Source organism: Rhagoletis pomonella, unplaced genomic scaffold, assembly GCF_013731165.1.
Source record: "Rhagoletis pomonella isolate Grant_MI unplaced genomic scaffold, Rhpom_1.0 Rhpom_scaffold_00008, whole genome shotgun sequence".
Lineage (NCBI taxonomy): Eukaryota > Metazoa > Arthropoda > Insecta > Diptera > Tephritidae > Rhagoletis > Rhagoletis pomonella.
In genome coordinates, this window is record NW_023458562.1 from 31,907,832 (window position 1) to 31,926,430 (window position 18,599).

The 18,599-nt window shown below is 34.6% G+C and overlaps 2 protein-coding genes and 1 non-coding gene across 3 annotated transcripts; all 3 read right to left on the minus strand.

Moving 5' to 3' along the window:
- Window positions 1-7,871: 7,871 nt before the first annotated feature.
- Window positions 7,872-8,478, minus strand: LOC118745167 (lysozyme 1). Its single transcript, XM_036478691.1, has one exon. It carries the CDS (start codon window positions 8,463-8,465, stop codon window positions 8,040-8,042), a length of 426 nt encoding a protein of 141 aa, XP_036334584.1. The 5' UTR covers window positions 8,466-8,478; the 3' UTR covers window positions 7,872-8,039.
- Window positions 8,479-10,814: 2,336 nt separating this feature from the next.
- On the minus strand, window positions 10,815-11,316 carry LOC118745168 (lysozyme 1-like). Its single transcript, XM_036478692.1, has one exon. It carries the CDS (start codon window positions 11,294-11,296, stop codon window positions 10,871-10,873), a length of 426 nt encoding a protein of 141 aa, XP_036334585.1. The 5' UTR covers window positions 11,297-11,316; the 3' UTR covers window positions 10,815-10,870.
- A 1,065-nt stretch (window positions 11,317-12,381) lies between these two features.
- On the minus strand, window positions 12,382-12,453 carry Trnae-uuc. Its single transcript has one exon. It is a non-coding gene; the product is annotated as a tRNA-Glu (tRNA).
- Between the last annotated feature and the right edge of the window lie 6,146 nt (window positions 12,454-18,599).

An 18,599-nucleotide genomic window follows, 5' to 3' on the forward strand; every position in this document is an offset into this window, starting at 1 on the left:
ACAGGTTACAGCTTGTCAACAGTGTGTATGTTGCGACAGAAGTGTTGCAGACGATAGGCCAGTTATGAGTGATAAAAGTGAAAACGAAGCATCCACAAAAACCACTATAAATACATACGCATGTACATAAAGAAAAATAATAATGCGGGTATTATAAAAATATTAAAAATTCAAAATATTATAACAGTTCACCTTATTGCCTAAACCGCTACGCCGGGCAGTAAAAGCTACTCGCTACTGTCACTTTGCGAGGCTAAGTAGCCGACCATTAGCAAGTTTTGACAGTTCCACGCCTGTCGAAGCAACTCTGCATACAAGCGCTCAACTCATTTGCGTGCTTCTTCGGCTGCTATAAATGTTGGTCACCATACATTGCTATATATACGGTGACCATTCGTTCCGATTTGTCGCGCTGAATTTTTTTAAATGTCGGCAGGTATAAGTGGCCCGATTTTTCATATTTGTACCGATTATGTCCCGATTTGCAGTGTTTTAGTTATTATTTGAAAAAAAGTCTCCCAGTGACCCAAAAACAATTTTTTTTTACAAACGTGGCAGCACCTTCGTTATCACATAGAACATAGAATATAAGGGAGCCATAAACATTCCTATTTTCTATGATTTTTGGTTATGTTTTATTTTGTAAAACTGGTAACCTCGCTATATTGCGGTCTATCACTCTTGCCTGAGTTTTTTTAAGGTTTTATTTGTTAAGTTTTTTTTTTTTTTTAATGAATTCATGGATATGAAAAATATAAGCTGTAAATACCGTGGCAAAAATATAAATAGGGAAGAGTCATTTAGCATTACTCGACTATTATCCTTTCGAATATTTATTTTTTATTATTTTTTTTTTAAATTGTAGCTCAGCTCGTTATTTAACATGTTTTTTAGATAGTGAGCTATATTTTAATAAAAAAATAATAAAAAGTTTTTAAACAAAGAAAAGTAGCCAACATGTTTCCTCCCTATTTACATTCTCGCCACCGTATATATATTATGGCTGCATTTCTTTATTCATTCTGAACGTTTGGAATAAACTTTTATGTTTACTTCTTCTTTAGAACGTTCCTGATGATATGTTAACGTATATTTCAAACGCATTCTGCTTATTCTGGCTGTAAGATGGCATTATCTGGAATGTATAAAGAAACGCAGCCTATGTGTATAAATTTTTGCGATCATTTTCAAGTTTTTTCTCTTTGTTTTGTTTTAAATAAAACTGTATTAAAAGATGTTATGTCTGTTTATTCTAAAAACAAAATTGTATGTTCGAGTTCGATGCATTACAAATGTGCCAATTTTTATCCAGAGAAATCTGGTCACCCTAGCGACAGCTGCCACATGCTGCTGCAACCAACTAATGGAGCAAGTGCGTAATCGCGTACAAAAAAACTCGCTGATTCAGTTGTTGTGCATCCGTTGTTCACTTGTCTCCACGGCGTCGTACAAGTCTAATTGCTGCCCGAATGAAAGTGAAAATGTTACACATGCAATGGCAATGTGTTGCCGGTGAAAATACCAATAACAAACCATAACCTATTACCACAGAGCATATGTATGTGAACTTGTTTGCAAAAAGGTTGATTGAAGCATATTTAAATGGACAAACGGCAATGGAACTATTGTAAACAACAACAGATTCACGGCGGTGTAAAATCCTAATATGTTTTTGCTCTATGGGATCTGTACACTAAGGTGGTTGCCCTAAACAGGGGCATAGTTGGACCATAACCGGCCAACGATCGGTCCATTGTGATATGACAAAAACCGTTGAATACCTAAAACGAAAGTGCGAACCGAGGTGTGTTGTGACCGTAGCTTTTTCAGTGGGGTTCAGCCCACCGTGTGAATACCAATCGAGTGTTGAGAGTTGTGACTTTTTGAACTCAAAAATAACCTTTGATCGCCTCCGGTCCACCTTGGACCAGAGAGACCTTTCTTTTACATGTATCCTGGCTTTCGCTCAGTGTTTGCTGAGCTTACTCGATACCCACCTGCTGAAGTGTAGTCCGCATGTAGTCAAAGGTACCCACACTCCTTCTTTTCTCGGTGAGCCCTGCTCAAGGGTGCCTTTCCTGGCCAGCTCATGCGCAATGCAATTTCTGCTATATCAATAACTCCATTCTCCAACTAGCTTTTTTAATCGATTATGAATATTTACCCCTGTTACCTGCATCTTCCTCCGCCTAGAAAATACTACAGTGGTCTGGAAGCCTAAATTTGCGGTTCACGGAGAGTTCTCCTAGACTAATGAATTTTTGTTCGTAGATGCTGCAGAAGCTACAAAAATTATGATGAAGAAGAGACAGTTCTTAATCTTCTCTGTTACTGTCCAGCACTGTCTAAGAACAGAAGATCACTGAAGAGTTTCGTCAGCAAGGATTAAATCTTTATCCGTCGTGGTGCTACAATGGACCTTTCTTTTTGAGCCCAAGTGTGTCGGCACCTTGCAAACCTATATGCTTTTGAGTTACGCTCTTTAACTATTTTTATTTGCTTTCGTTAAGGGAAAAAGCAGTCAAAATGGAAACCATAAACAAACTTTGAATTACGTCTAGAAACCTGAAAGATTTTTGGTCTAGATTATTGTATAATGAACTGCGTTTGCTGCCTTATTATTTCGATAAACAATTGGAATTTTGATAAGTAGTTGCACGTGGGACTCGCAGTAATAAACAAATCAAAGACAAGAAAAATCTGAAGTATTCAGTTTGACGAAGATAACTGTGATTTGCCCCTTTTTGGACTTTGATTGCCATGCAAATTGTTAAATCAAACCAGCAATTCAAAGATAATGCAGAATCGGAATTGTGAGATTCTTTTTTTGTGATACACCCCTGAGGTGATTCCCAAAACTTGAATGGCTACTTAACGCTAGTGTGCGGCTTCAGAATGGTTTTTTCGACATATTTTTCTGGTGAAAGAGGCTCGACAACAAATCTATATACCCCTGTTTTTTCCACGTATTTTACTTAGGCAAAAAAAAAAACAATTGTATCGTAGACATGGTATGGAATTCTTGAAAATCAATATCAGATCAATAGCGCTGTTAGCGACCTCTAAATATTTTTTGATTCCAAAATAAAAAAACGTGTTCGTCGCGGCGAGGAAAAGCTTTATGTATATCTAAGTTAAAGTTTGTATTTCTAAACTTAATGTAGGAGGGTTGCCACCTGTTTAAAAAATCAAATTCAACTTGAATTAAGGGAATAAGTTAACACAAATATGTATCACAACATGGGTGTCGAACAAAAGAGGTTTAAGAAAGTTGTAGTTTCAAAATATTTTAAATAGGATTGCCACTTTATGGAAAAGGTGATTTAATTCAATTAAATTATATACAAATAAAAATGTCAAAGGGAAAAACAGAAGTTTGAACATTTAAAATTTATTTGGAGGGATTGAAGATGATTGCCACCTGTGCAAAAATTTAGTTCAATTCAAATTATTTAATAAGTTAATTCAATTGCTGCAATATGGGTACCAATCTAAATGGTTTTGAAAAGGTGGTATTTCTAAACTTAATACAGGCTGAGTTTAAGTATGTTGAAATAAACTACACTGCATATGAATATAACCCAGCAATTTCATGCACTCAGTGCAACGGGTGAGGGTACACTCTTACATTTATATTAGTACAGTTCTTCTATATTTTTTCATACGCTAAACAAATATATATTTGTGACTTTGACAGCCCCTCTTCAATGCTCATTAAAATATTTACAGAATTTTTAGATTGCGATTTCGCAAATATTTTAATGAGCTTTAAAATGGACATGTGGATAGGTTACTCAACTATACATGTACATTAGGGTGGTCTAAAGAGTAGAGTCGAAATTTAAATGCTCTCACCCCACGAATTGTTCTATACCAAAAAATATACCCTTATTTTTTTACTATGAAATCAAAAAATATTTAGAGATCGCTCAAAGCGCTCAAAGTTTTCTATTTTTTTATATAGGGGAAAAACGGCTTTTCGTAGAAATGATATGAAATTCTTGAAAATCAATATTTTTCGATCGAAAAACCAGGATAATAGTACCCAATAATAATACCCGATTGTTTATTTAAACATTTTATGGGTCCCCCATTGCATTTTCAGGAGATTTTGGCAGACCTATAAACCAATTGGGTACTGTTATTGGAGGCCTTCCGGATCGAAAAATATTAATTATCAAGAACTCTATACCATTTCTACGAAAAGAGGTTTTTCCCCATATACATAAAATACATGGAAAACTTTCAGCTCTTTGAGCAACCTTATAATATTTTTTGATTTCAGAATAAAAAAATAGGTGAATTTTTTTTTTTTGTTAAAGAAGAATCCTAGGGGATGGGAGCATTAAAATTCCGACTTTACTTTTTCACATGCATTTTTTGACTACTCTAATTTACATACACGCCTTATAATTGCAAAATATTCCAACAAAATTTCTCTGAATCTGCATTTGATCAAAACATAAAACTACCATAAAAAAGCTGTTTTAAAAACAATTTTTTTGTTATGCTTTTTTTCAATAAAACATATTAGCTGTTGGAAAATAATTAATTAATTTTTTTTCTTTCAACAACCGAGCCACAAAGTAGTAATCGTGCAAAATTTCGCACGCTTCAGAGTAGTTACTCATCAATTTTTTGAATTACTGTAAAATAGACATAAAATACACTAAGCATTACAATGAGAGTCAGCTAAAAATGCGAAGCTCAGACGAAAAACCAAATTACAATTTGGTTCCAAAAACAAAACTGGATACAAGCGATAGTGTTATGCCATGACGATTGAAGCGTCAAGCGGTTTTTTTTTTTGCTGCGATTCACCTGTCAGCGCATGCGTCAACGTATAATTTGCCAGCTACTGTCATTAGCGTCGTGTGGAAGTTTTATTTTATTTTTGTTTTCTTAGATTTTGTTTAACTTTTCTGTTTTTTATTAATGATTTTTTCTTCAATTTCTAACTAGTTTCCATATAATTTTTTAGATTTACTTTACCTTTACATACTTATCTAAATGGTTAACTCATTCAGTTTGTCACGATTTCTTTGCCAGAAATCAATAGTCTAAATTTATTTACCCGTATGCATTAGAGATAGTAACGAAACTTGTTTTTGATTTGAGGAATTAGTTTTTTTTTTCAAATTTTGAAAACAAATTTTATATTCAATTCTGCCGAAACAAACTTAGCTGCAATGAATTTACTTCAATAGATTTGTCAAAAAATATATTTTTATATAGTTAATTGTTTTTGGTTTTTCCTTCGCCAGCGTCATAAAATTGAAAGCCCTTCTGAAAAAGCATTCTGCTTACGGAAGGATGGGGTTACCACTAACGACGTATTATCCTCAATCTTGACTTAGTGGGGGTTTATGCCTGAATTACTTTCCATTGTAAATTGACAAGCCCTTTCTTTTGATTCGATACCTTGATTGCGATTTTATTGGCCTCATACATAAAGAGTAAGGTACCAGATTTGATCCTAAATAAACCGTTTAAAAACTACCATCGAACATATGTACATACATACTTTGTATGTATGGCAAAAAAAAAACGATTACACTCCTCTTTATATATTGAAATATCTTTTTTACAATTTTATACTTCCTCTTTTTCATTTGCCAACCCCTATTCCGTTTTTACATTACATACTTTATAATTTTTCATACATTCATACACTAATTGTAATAAATACATATTGTTTGAAAATTTTTATTTTTTGCCATTTTTCCAGCAATTATAGTTTAACAAGCGCAAATTTAGCTAATCTCATTTCCTATCCAACTTTGTTTGAAAGCAAAGAAAAATCGAAACAATGCCACTTTGTAAAATTTCTCCTACGCGATTTTCAAGATACAAAGAAAAGATGAAAACAAAAAGAAAACTTTATTCATTCATATTTCACTTAAATTTCGCATAATTCAATGCGCACGCAGCTTTATTGCCCACCGCCACACTTTAGCTGCTTATTCACTTGCGCTTAATTCACGCCTACCATAGCTTCCGAAGGCAGTCAATGAGCTCCCACCACCACCACCAACACCATTACCAGTTGGAGGCACCAGCGTCTTTTCGTAGCTCACTCACCATTGCCACATTGCCTACCCACCAGCCGACCAGTCTGTACCAACACCAAGCGCAAACTTTATTTTTTCCTTCCTCTTTCGAATTAGTAGATATTGTTTTTGTATTTATTTTGTTTATTTTTGCAGACGCTTTGAACGCGCAAAGCCTTTGGCGGTAATCATAAGATTTAGCTTTACTTCCAACCACTTCAGCTACGCCTCCTAACTGCGCACAATGCGCGCCTGCTCAATGAGACGCATACAGTTGAACTTCATTGAATTGTAAACCACTCGAATTTTAAAGTGGTTGCAGTACTAAGTACCGAGTGGCAAATTACCTAAACACAATGCTAACTAGTTATGAGCCTAAGAAAATGCCATTCTTTGGCTTTGCATATTTGTGAAGAAAATTTCTATCGTTTACTCTGATTATAACTGATCTCTGATCCGCAGGGAAAAATTGCATTGATTGACCGCGATTTAGCTATAAAATTTGGCTCGAGCGCTTTCGAGCGCTATGCGTTCATTTGCGGTTTTGCATTGAAATTACCTACTCGTTTTAATAGCAATGACGCTGTGCGAAAGCATTTCCATTGGAGGTCATAATTTTGTATATTATTCTATCGAATTGTGCAAGAAAAATGGGGTCGGATACACAAACTTCCAAAATTCCCTAGGAACTTAGGCCCGACTATAAAAGGTTAAAGATACTAGATCAAGGACAGAGGTATTTAAAATTGTAGCAACCATTACGGCTCATTGACTCACGGGCAAACATGTAACAGGAATGCGGTTACCATATGACTTTCCATAGTTGTCAACTAAATAGAAGGTAGCGAAGAAAGTGACCAGCATTTCCTTTGTAAATGCCGAGGTCTAGAAGCTATTAGGCAAAAAGCTTGATGTTTATCATCACTACGAAAGTGCATCAATGCGTCAATTTTATCGCAGTAAGTTACTATGAAGCACTGCTACCAACCAACAGTTTCTCTATCATGAGACCTCTGCAAAGTATTCCGACTGAACTTGGTTTAGAGAAGTGTTTTTTATGCCCTCCCCGTATTGAAAGTGTTATAAGGATGCCCTCCAACTTTCAAGTCGAGTTGACGGTTTCAAGTTGGAGACAAATATATAACTTCCACGTGTTCGAGGCGCGCCTTGAACTTCGTTAGCTTTGTGCGCTGCTAAATAGTGTCCAGCTGCCAGTGCTGCCACACAGATGTGAGCTATCTACCGCCATTTTCTTCTCCTTATTTGGTTAGCTACGAGCTATTCTTCGTTAAGTTCTGACACTTCCATTTTTTAGATTGTTTTGGGACGGACTATTTCGCTTCTAATCCGAACGCCTATTGTCGCATGCAGGCCGCAACAAAGTTTTATTTCGTGTTTCCCTTCGTTCCATCCTAGTTTCCATCACTCCAATCGATTGGAGCGAACTTTTCCGGCAACTAATTGCGTTAATAAAAGCTCAGCTTGAAGAGCAAAGCAGCTGACTGTCGGTGGTATGCCAATGCGTTGGGGAAAAGTCACCATTAGGGTTGTTTGCGCCAAAACGATACCGACCAATAGTGAGCAAAATAGGAGCAAGCTGTGATGGGGACCGCAAAAGCGCCAACTTCATTTTTCAGAATTACGCGGTCTTCACCAATTGATCGGGAACCAACAGTCATCTAGAGGCGAAAAAGCCCACCCTTGCCTAAGTGCTCGGAGAACACATTCTCGTATATCAATCTTACCTAAAAGGAATGGAACCTCTTTGTCCGATATGAATCCGGACGGCTTCTTAGAGGAAAAATGAAACCGTTATCATCGTCTTCAGTTCAATTTTCACTCTTTTTTTTATCCAGTTTTGTGCCTAAGGAACGCTTTCTACACTATAGAGCCTACAAAAATATGATTCAAATCGCATAATTTTAAAACGCCTTCTCTTTTCACATAATCATATTTTATCTAAGTATTTATTTAGAACCAAATAAGCACTTAGAAGCAAGAGTTAATGCTGGGCAAAGAGCCACTACAGTAACGCCAGGTGGACCAAGCAGACCAACCTTGTTGTCTTTGAATCTTGCGAGCGCAACTCACAGAATTGGCGATATTATCGGTTAACAGAGCATTACAGCTCAGGCTGCATTCGTTGTAGGAGAAGCGTCCATTGGCAGGTTGACACCAGTAGTAGTTGTTGATTTGGAAGATGCCATAATCATTGGAGCCATTCGAGTTTGTTGGGCCGACAACGCCAGTACGGTAAGAGCTCTCGTGTTCGGCAATGCAAGTCCAGCGTGCCAATTGATCCTTGGGTACACCCAAACGGTACATCTCCTGTGCCAATGAGCAGCGTGTAAAAGTTTTGCCAAAGGTTGGAGCGGCCAAGGCTAAAGCCAGAACGACAAAGGCAACAAATTTCATGTTGATAGTTTAGTTGGTAGATGCAAACTTGTGATAGAAAAGCAGAAATCGCATGGCTTTTATACTGAATTTGCTGCAAAAAATTAAATGTGCATCTTAATATCATTATCTATATTTGCAGGTGGCGAAAAGGGGCGATAAGATTATCTTTGTATTGCCCAGTTAAATAATTGCAGGCGTATATTTTGTGAAAGTGTTTTGCTTCAATTGAAAATAAACAAAAACACAGTGCTCAAGTGATGTTATCGGCGTCTAGTTACTATTATACATTTTGCATTTCTTTTTGAGACCAGCTCTTAATTGAAGTATAAATATGAAAATGGTAATACACTTGGAAGTTATTTTGCCAGACAAATGTGGATTACTGTACTACGAGTATTCTTCTTGAAGTCGTTATAGTTATAAAGGCCATACATGATATTCAAGTACTCAACTCTTTAAGTTTGTGAACTGTTTTCAACTGCTTGTCGGTTATCAGACAGTGCTGCCATAGCAATTTTTTCCATCAGATGTCTAGAAAAAAAGTACTAAATCATGTGAAATCTAAGTTGAACATTTGAGAACAAATTCGTATGTATGGCAGTGGCTAAACGAGCAAGCTTCCAGCAGTACGAATGCCGTCAGCGCGATACATGTAGTCTGTTCCAATAGCAGTCCGGTTTACAGGATTTAGTCAGAACTTACAGGAAGTCGTTCCTGTTGACATAAAGCCTGTAAGTGGGAACACTTTTGAGAGACTAACTGAGCAACTGTTCCTAGTCAGTTTTTTTCATGTAAGTTCATGAAAAGTGTCAAACGATCAGCATATTTGCATGTGCATACAAAAACGGAAAGCACTGAAAGCAACAAACCTTATATTTGTAAAAAAAAAAGGAAGTAAACAACGAAATATTTGAATATGTATAGATTTTAATAATTATTTAGAGATATTTCAACCAAATCAGTGTTGTACCAATGACATGTAAACAAACCGACTGACGTTTTTACCGGAAATAGTGCTTTTTGCGTTCCCTTGCACTTCTGTATCTGTTCTCCTTTTACTCTCACTTGAGAGACTAAAATTTTAGTTTGACAGTTCCACAGGTTTTAGTCCGAAGTTCAAAGGAACAGACTAATAATTTTTATATTTTTTTCTGTTTTTGGTTTTTCCTAATTACGAAAAAACCTCTGTGAAGTGCAGAACCAAATCAAACGACGAAGAAAATTGATTCAAGTTGAACATTTGAAGACACACTTCCAAAGCGGCTGAGTTTGGTTAATGTAAACAAAATTGTGGTTAATATTACCAAATCATTGTCGAAAATATTAACCAAGGCATTGTTAATATTAACCAAAAATCACGTTGATTCCCTTTCAAGTTTGAATTTGGTAATAAATATTAACCAATTTTTGGTTGACTTTTCTCTCATTGCATGAGCGCCGTAAGAGTTACATATACAAACTACTATAACTTGCTTACTGATTATCAGTAGAGAAGATAAACATGTGTGCGAAAAATCGCGATTTAAAATTAACGAAATATGCTCAATAAAAAAATGCACGATAATTAAGAAGTTCACAAGGTATACATTACTGTCGTAAACTTTAAAAGCTTAAATAAATGTTTAGAGGACTTGACACCACAACCAACTATTTTTTAACACTTTGAAAATTAATAAAACGACATTTATGCCCTTTTCGGTACCACTTATGAAAATTCCATATACAGTGACTCATTCAATTGTTCACATGTTAAATTTTTTAACATCCAAAAGGTTTTTCAAGTTATAATTTATTTATTATTGTTTCACAAAACTATAACTCATGCTTTAAACAAAACCATATAAATCAGATTTTCAAACTTATTACCAGGGAACGGATTTTTAGGACCTAAAAACCTATAAAAAAAGGCAAAATAAAATAATGAAACAGGCTGGAAAAGGCAAAGTAAAATAGCGAAATAGGCAGGGAAAGGCACTAGAAATCGCAAAAAAGGCAAAACCCGAAAAATAATCAAAAAATACATTTATTTTAGAAATGTTTATTTTACATGTAAAAAGAGGAGAACTATAAATTAGTTTCATTATACGTGTGTTGATATGATACAAGTGGCGCCCAATTTGAATATGGACTTTTTCGTTGCGCTTTACAATTAAAGGTAGAAAAGGCAAAAAAGGCAAAAAAGGCAAAAAAGGCAACATCAAATGTGTATATCTCTATAAATAAACACAATCTCTTTAGCAGAAAAAAAGGAAATTTCCATAAAATCAGTTCCCTGCTTATTACAAACTTTATAAAAATTGAATTGAATTGAATCTTAAAACATTATTGGATATGCAGTTTTATAGCCCAAAGAATTCTAGTCTAATAAAGGGCTAAAAAATCGCATTGATTTTTTAATAACAAACAACACTTCACCAATGCACTTATAAGCAGTCAGCAATGCTGGGCAAAGTACCGTTACAGTATTTCCACGTGGCCCACGCAGTCCAACCTTGCATACGCAAAATCTTTTGAGAACAAGTCACCGATGCTGAAATGTCAGTAGTGAGTAATTCATCACAGCTAAGGCTACACTGATTGTAGGAGAAGCGTCCATTCGCAGGTTGACACCAGTAGTAGTTGTTGATTTGGAAGATGCCATAATCATTGGAGCCATTCGAGTTGGTTTTGCCGACAGCGTCAGTGCGGTAAGAGCTCTCGTGTTCAGCAATGCAAGTCCAACGTGCCAATTGGTCCTTGGGTACATCCAAACGAAGCAATTCCTGTGCCAACGTACAGCGTGTGTAAGTTTTGCCAAAAGCTGGAGCGGCCAAGGCCAAGGCGACAACGAGAAAGGCAAAAACTTTCATGTGGATTGGATGAAGGGTAATAGATTGTGTGAACTACATAGAAGTAATTGACTTATAATGGAATTTTAAGAAAGTGTTCTGCTTTTATAGTAAATTTTTTTAAGGATGTAATTATCGGCCGTTGACAGGTGGCAAGTAAAAAGATAAGAGTGTGATATCTTACCTAGTAAGAAAATCGAAGTTCAATGCTACATGGGAGCGATTTCATGTTAAGAGGTCCAAATATTTTGGTTATTGGCGTAAATTGTTCTAAAAATAGGCTTAATTGCAAGCATGAACAAATTGTAGACTGAAAAAAAAAATTAAATTTAATAATTTTGGAAGTTATTTACTCTTGAAATTTTTTTAAATAAAAATATCTATGTTTTTAATTTTGTGGCAGCTTTTAGGCAAGAATTTATTTTTTGAGCAAATGGTATTAGAAATTATATTTTTTCGTTTACAATTTGTAGGACATTTTTTATTTATATTTTATTTAAAATTGTGGGATTTTCCTTATGTATGTAAATTTCATGCAAAAAAATACAAATAAAAAATGTTATAAAAATGTTAAAAAGAACCGAAAATATTTCACTACAAAAACTGTACCAAAATTTTCAACAATAAATAAATCTCAAAATTATTAAATTGAAAACTTAAGTCTTTTCAAAAAATTTCAACCAACCTGACAGGCCCTTTTCTTGTTGGCTACGCAAAAAAGTCGTGATTTAGGCGCAAACGCACAAATGTTTAAACTTAAATATTTTTTCAAAAAGACAAGTATGCACGTAATTCTTAACTTTATCACTAAAATGCACGCTTGTGAAATTCTGTTTACATCGCGACATTCAGATCGTGCGGTACACTACACACTTATTGTCTACTCCACAAATAGAGGCATGCTCGATTTTTATATGTACAAGTATACTCCAGCCTTTGAAAAAGCAAAATGCTCCACATATGCCGTCAGCTCTCCACAAACTTGACTGGGTTTGCTCACTGAGCCAAGAAGATACATATATTTACGTATTTAAAAACAAAATACTAAAAATTTAAAATTGCATCGATAGTAATAAAAAAAATAAATAACTAAAGAAAAAAATTACTTCCCATACCGGGAATCGAACCCGGGCCTTCTGGGTGAAAGCCAGATATCCTAGCCACTAGACCATATGGGACATTGGAATCTCTCTGCTCATTGCAGTACATTAGCTGTTACCTGTTAGCTTCTTACAGTAGTACTAACAGGGACTGTTTATTTAACAGGCCGATTCGTACGAACAGTAGTGCTGGTTATTGGCATTCTGCTAACCGTTTCAGTTGGTAACATCGTAATTTTAACACAAATGTATCCAATTTTGCACATACAGTGAAGTGAAAAAATGAGTCCATGGTGACTTCTGTTAAACATTCGCAAGGTTTTTATAGAAATATTTTTTTTTATAAAAATATGGTGTTTGCTTTAACCAAATTCATATAAATCAAAGTTTAAATTTTTAAACAGAGCTTAGAAAATTCAACAAATTTTCATCAAAATTTTGAACTATTTAATCAGAATTTTTGGAAGAATTTTGGGCATGCAATTTTATGCAAGTTTTAGGCGGCTTTAAAATCGCATTGACTTAAAATATTTTTAATATTTTTTGCTGACGGCTTTTTCACCTTTTTTGTTGTATGCATGGAGCCGAAGACGTCGATAACGATGTTTAACCGGCGATTTGTTTTAACCAGATATTGACTAACCGCCCCTTAATTATGCTGCATTTTATTTTTAAAATTTCGTCATATTAAAGTTTTTCTATTGAGCTGCATCAAAACGCATGTGCATACATATATGTATGTGTGTATATATTTTTTACATTTACCCTTATTTGGTTTACAAAGAAATAAATTCAATTTTATTGCAATAAAAGCAAACTCTTTGTGTATGTTAGTCATGTACGTGTCCAATTATTGCCATCGGAGCAAGCATAGCATAATAAAATATTGCAAAATTATAAAGAAATGCTTGATAGGAAATTCAAAGAAAAGTCAGTAATGAAAAATAGGTAAATGTTAAGAATATTGATAGCGTACAAGTCTAGGTTGAAGAATATGAGAAGATTTCTTATGAAAAGCAAACATATTAAATTAACTGGATATTGTTTTTGTTACTTATTTTAGCTTAATAACAATTCATATTCAATTTTATTGAGTGCATTTTTCATAAAATTTCCCATAAAAATATTAATTTTAGTGGCAAAAATTTTTAGTCTATTTTGTTTGAGTTTTATTGAGTTTAAGAATATTTTTGTGTTCTTCTCCCAATTCAGCAAATTTTTTTACTACACAAATATGAGGGACTAAAATTAGGATCGAAATAATTGACAGTTGTCAGAAGGTTCTCTGCGATCCGGTACTGCGCTTCAAATATGTATGTATGTAACCGCAGCGCATGGTAAAAATTATACCGGGTGTAGTAATAAGAGTGAGACAAAAGATTTGACACTTCTTATTTGGAAATTTGCTTGAAAAAATTTCTTTAAGATTGCCAAATGTCAAGAAAACTAAGAAAATAAAGCGATAAACTGCTTATAATTTCACCATGGCTGCAGCGTCACAGCGCACAGGGCGGCATTTTAAGTAAAGCCGGCCCTGTTAAATTCAAATTGATATTGTTATTGTTTATTTATTTATTTTGAATAATTATACCCGAGCGCACTTGTGCACAAGGGTATTATAACTTTGTTCACATAACGGTTGTTTGTAACAGGCAAAACGAATAGAGATAGATATAGACAAATATATACATAAATGATCAGGATGAAAAGAGAAATCGATTAAGCGGTGACTGTCTGTCCGTCCGTCCGTCCGTTCGTCCGTCTGTCCGTCTGTCCGTCCGTCTGTGCATACGATAACTCGAGTAAAAATTAAGATATCTTAACGAAACTTGGTACGTGTACTTCTTTCGGGCGTAGGACAGATGGTATTGAAAATGGGTAAAATCGGACAATAACCACGCCTACCTCCCATATAACGGTAATTTTCAGAAATACGAAAACTGCGATATTTCGGTAACTACTGAAGATTATTCACTCAAAATTTATATTTACAATAAGTTTTAGACGAAAAATAAGAATATTATAAATTTTTGGAAAATGGGCGTAGCCACGCCCACTTGTGGCTACATGTGTATATCTTGGCAACCGCTGCACCGATTTCTTCCAAACTTGGTACAGTTGTTGGCTTTGGTACAGCTAATTAAAGCTAATTTATTCAAAATTGACACTTGCAACAATTCTTTACCAAGAAATACGTTTATGGTAAAATTTTGGAAAATGCGCGTGGCACCGCCCACTTATGCTCACATATATGTATCTCGGTAACCGTTCCACCAATTTGTACCAAACTCGATGTGGTTATTGTGCTTGCCACATAAAAGCAAAGCGTTGAAAATTATTGAAATCGGCCTAAAATTACGACCGCTTTTCATATAACAATAAATTTCAGAAATTCTTGAAATTTCAATATTTCGAAATTTAAGGACGCTAACTTACTTAAAATTGATACACCTCGGCTTACCATGTAGCGGTAGCTTGCGGAAAGGTGAAAAACATATATTTAATATTAATACTTGCGCCGGGTATCTAATGTTCGGCTCCGCCCGAACTTAGACTTTCTTACTTGTTTTCATTTAAAATATAGTTCGATCCATAAGAGAAACCACATAAATAAAAATGTCAAAGCTTACACAAAGTTCACACAAATTTATCAAATTTCAATAAAAATTTCAAACCCTTCATTCAAAATTTTCCAGTTTGAAGCCCAACCAATTTTAGTATAATAAAGCGCAAATTTCAAGTCGCTAAATGTTACTTGGATTTTTTAGAACTTTTTTTTGTCAAAGGTGTCGAGCGTTTTCTTCCATACAACGCATGAATAAAATTTATCTTTATATGGAGAAAAGGCTTAACACCTGCGACAAAAAATGGCTACAAAACTGCATACTCGAAAATTTTCAAAAAATTCTGAATAAAAAGTTCGAAAATTTCAGGAAAATTTTTATAAAATTCGACAAACTTTTGAGATCTTTTAAATATATAAATAAAAGATTTAACCTTTGATATCCGCATGGCACGATGTTATCTACACTATACTACATATGGTCGCTGGATCGTGGATAGACTAATGCTTACGGTGACCATGCGTACTTTATTTCATAGGACAGTCCTTTTTCCAGTCCTTTGACTTTATTAATTTTTCTAAAAATGTATTTTCTTCTTTATTTCAAAACCTGTCCTTTGAAAGTACTTTTTTTTTGATACGATGTCAGACATTACGTTATTTCACATATTACAGCATAGTAGATACACATTTTGTAGAAAGAGCAGAAAATACAAAAAAGCTGGAGAGAGGTTAAGTTACTTTAAATTCTACTCAGTATAAGCAATGTAGAGAGTCACACTTCAGCTACAAGCCCAGTATAGTGGCGTGACCTTATGTGTGCCCCATATACCATCTCATGTAAACTATCCACTTATTTTCCGGATAAGGCTGTGAATACTCAAGGATTCTCAGTCCGCTGGCCAAACGTAAAAGATATGTTTCAGATTAGTATTAGTTTTAGTATTTAGGTCATTGAAATACGAATATCGTGACCCTTACCATTTTACTTTTGGATGTGTTTTTGGACAACGTTCGTTACCATACTGTAAGCTACGACAGCTGATGCGTTATATGTGGATACAAGCCCCATCTTTGACTGTGTTCTTTTTTAATATTATGCTTCCGGTAAAGCTCGCATAATATTATTATATATATGCGCATAACGAAAACTTGTACTGTACTTTTTTATTCTACAACATGGTCACCGTACTTATGCTACGTTATCGATCGCAGCGATCGAAGATTAAAAATAAGAAGAATCCCGTATCGGTTGCTGCAATCCACTTTGCATTCTAAACTAAACAACTACATACAAATACCAGTTATTTAACCGTTTTTCTGGCATTTTCTAAAATGCTGCACTGTTATACATTTGCAATATTTATTTATTACATTTTCCCTGTAACTATGACCTGATGATGCATACATACATACAGACATACTTCCTTCTGGTTATTCCCGTTCATATAAATTACAAACCTGTATTCATTACGTTTACTATCAATCCAGCAATACTATAATTTATGCATACTTGCGCTAACCCTATTCTTCTTTAACGGTTCCTTATTGACCGTTCAATACAATTTTCTTCACTTCAACTTCCACTTTTGACAATTTGGAATTCCAAAGCGCGGATTATGACAGTTGTCTTTACAGCTTATTGTTAACCAATTCGATGAGGGCATCGAGCGAGGAGTGGTAAAGGAAAAAAGTTCAGTATGAATACATATAAAAAAAAACTATAAACAGTTGTAGTTTGAATATAAAAAAATAAAGGTATCCATTTTTAAGTACAAAAAAAATATAATACAATAACACACTTAAGTTTTATACGCGTACCTACACAAAATCTTGAATGAAAACCTAAGTGCACTGTTCTGTAGGCGTTAATCGGAATTCCATCAGCGACAGGTGTCAGTGGCGATTGCCGGCTTGCCAAACATTTGTGTCCGCCGTAACGTGGTGTAGATTGTCAATAAAACATGTATTGAAAAACAGTAAAAACAAAAACAAAGAGGCATTGGAAAAACGTACAACCGAGCAGTCGCAACCGGCGATCGTGCAGCAATTTCTAGGCTTTGGTTTTGCTTACCGGCTGCTAGTTGCGAGTTGCGGTCAGTTAACTTGCATTGGGCTGCAGTTTTCGTTTTATTTTGTAAAAACAATAATATTTTATGATTTTTTATTGCTTATTATATCTATAGTTACATACTTATATAGGTGTGTATGTATTAGCATATTTCTTGATTTTGTTTGTGTTTGTTGTTTTTAATAAAAATTCTTAGCTATGCATTTTCTCCGCATTAATATTTACTCAGTGTTACATTCATAATCGCATTTTTTGATCGCCTTAAAAAATTATTATGCATTTCTTGTCATCAGCAAACGCTTGCCAGTAATCAGGTATGCATTTTCATCATTATATTCATTTTTACTGTTGCTCGAGAACATCCAAGCGGTTTAAAGAAACTTAACCTAATGCGAAAGAGGTGCTGAGTAGCCTTAGTTCCTGTCAAATTTATGGAAATTTGGTTTTAATTGTTTTTATTGTAAACAGCGACATACAATAAGTAAAGAATGACAGCTTTAGTATTGGTTATGCTCTTTATAATAAAAATCATAGTTTAACCGTTAAAATTTGGTTTTTGTTTTTCCGACCAAATTTAATCATTATTTGAGGCATTTTATATTATCAATCAAGAATAATCTTTTTTTTATTATTTTTTTTTCTATAAAAAAATATTTATTTTTTAATCGTATTAAGTATTTTCAATTTTCTTTTTATAGATCCTAAACGATTTAAAATGGTCATAAAAGCACAGTCTCCATTATAACTGTTAAAAATTATCGAAAAAATAAAAATCCAAAATAACGATTGTTTTTGATAGAAAAAAAACACAAAATAACGATTAAATTTGACCTAGAAAATAAAAAACTTCATCTCGAACACCTACAACTACATAAAACTACGAAAGACTGTCATAACTCGATGAACTATCTTAACTTTGTGCTAACTCTGCTAAACGCGATAGTGTTGTCAGACAAACTACTCGCATCGTAACTCAGACGCGTCTATGTATTGTGTCATATTTATGTATGTCAAGCTGCTAAGCTGTGGAGTTAAGTATTGGATACTGAAACTATCACAAAATTTCGATCAAGCCGTATAACGCACTTATATTTTATTACAGAATTTTAGCTTCTACGATGAATCTTGGTGAAATTCTCCGCTGAGACCTTTTGTAGAACCTCCTAATCCTCTAACTAGTACTAGCTTCTTCAAATGAAGTCTCAAAAGTCCCATAATGGGACAAGATAAGACCACGATTTATATATTTATTTATTATTTATTATCTCTTAATAGGCAAACTTTCCTCCTAGCGCGTCGTTATAGCGTATGCAGTATTCATTGTCTCCAACGCGTATGGTGGCCACACTGAAAAGGCCCAAACAGTTTGTTGACGGTGGGCTGCAGTCTTTCACACAATACGATCGATAAGACCTTGTAACCTATGCTTAGATGGCTGATCCCGCTGAAGTTGGTGCGTATTGCGTTCATCTGTCCATATTTTCCACAACAGTTGATGCATGCACCTTATCAACTCCAACTTCAGGAGCTTTTTGGTTTTTCAGACTCGCAATTGCTATTCGTACCTTGTCTTTGTCAGGCATTGGGGCA

Coding starts and splice junctions, on each gene's coding strand:
- LOC118745168 (XM_036478692.1), bottom strand. CDS start 11,296: ATGAAAGTTTTTGCCTTTCTCGTTGTCGCCTTGGCCTTGGCCGCTCCA.
- LOC118745167 (XM_036478691.1), bottom strand. CDS start 8,465: ATGAAATTTGTTGCCTTTGTCGTTCTGGCTTTAGCCTTGGCCGCTCCA.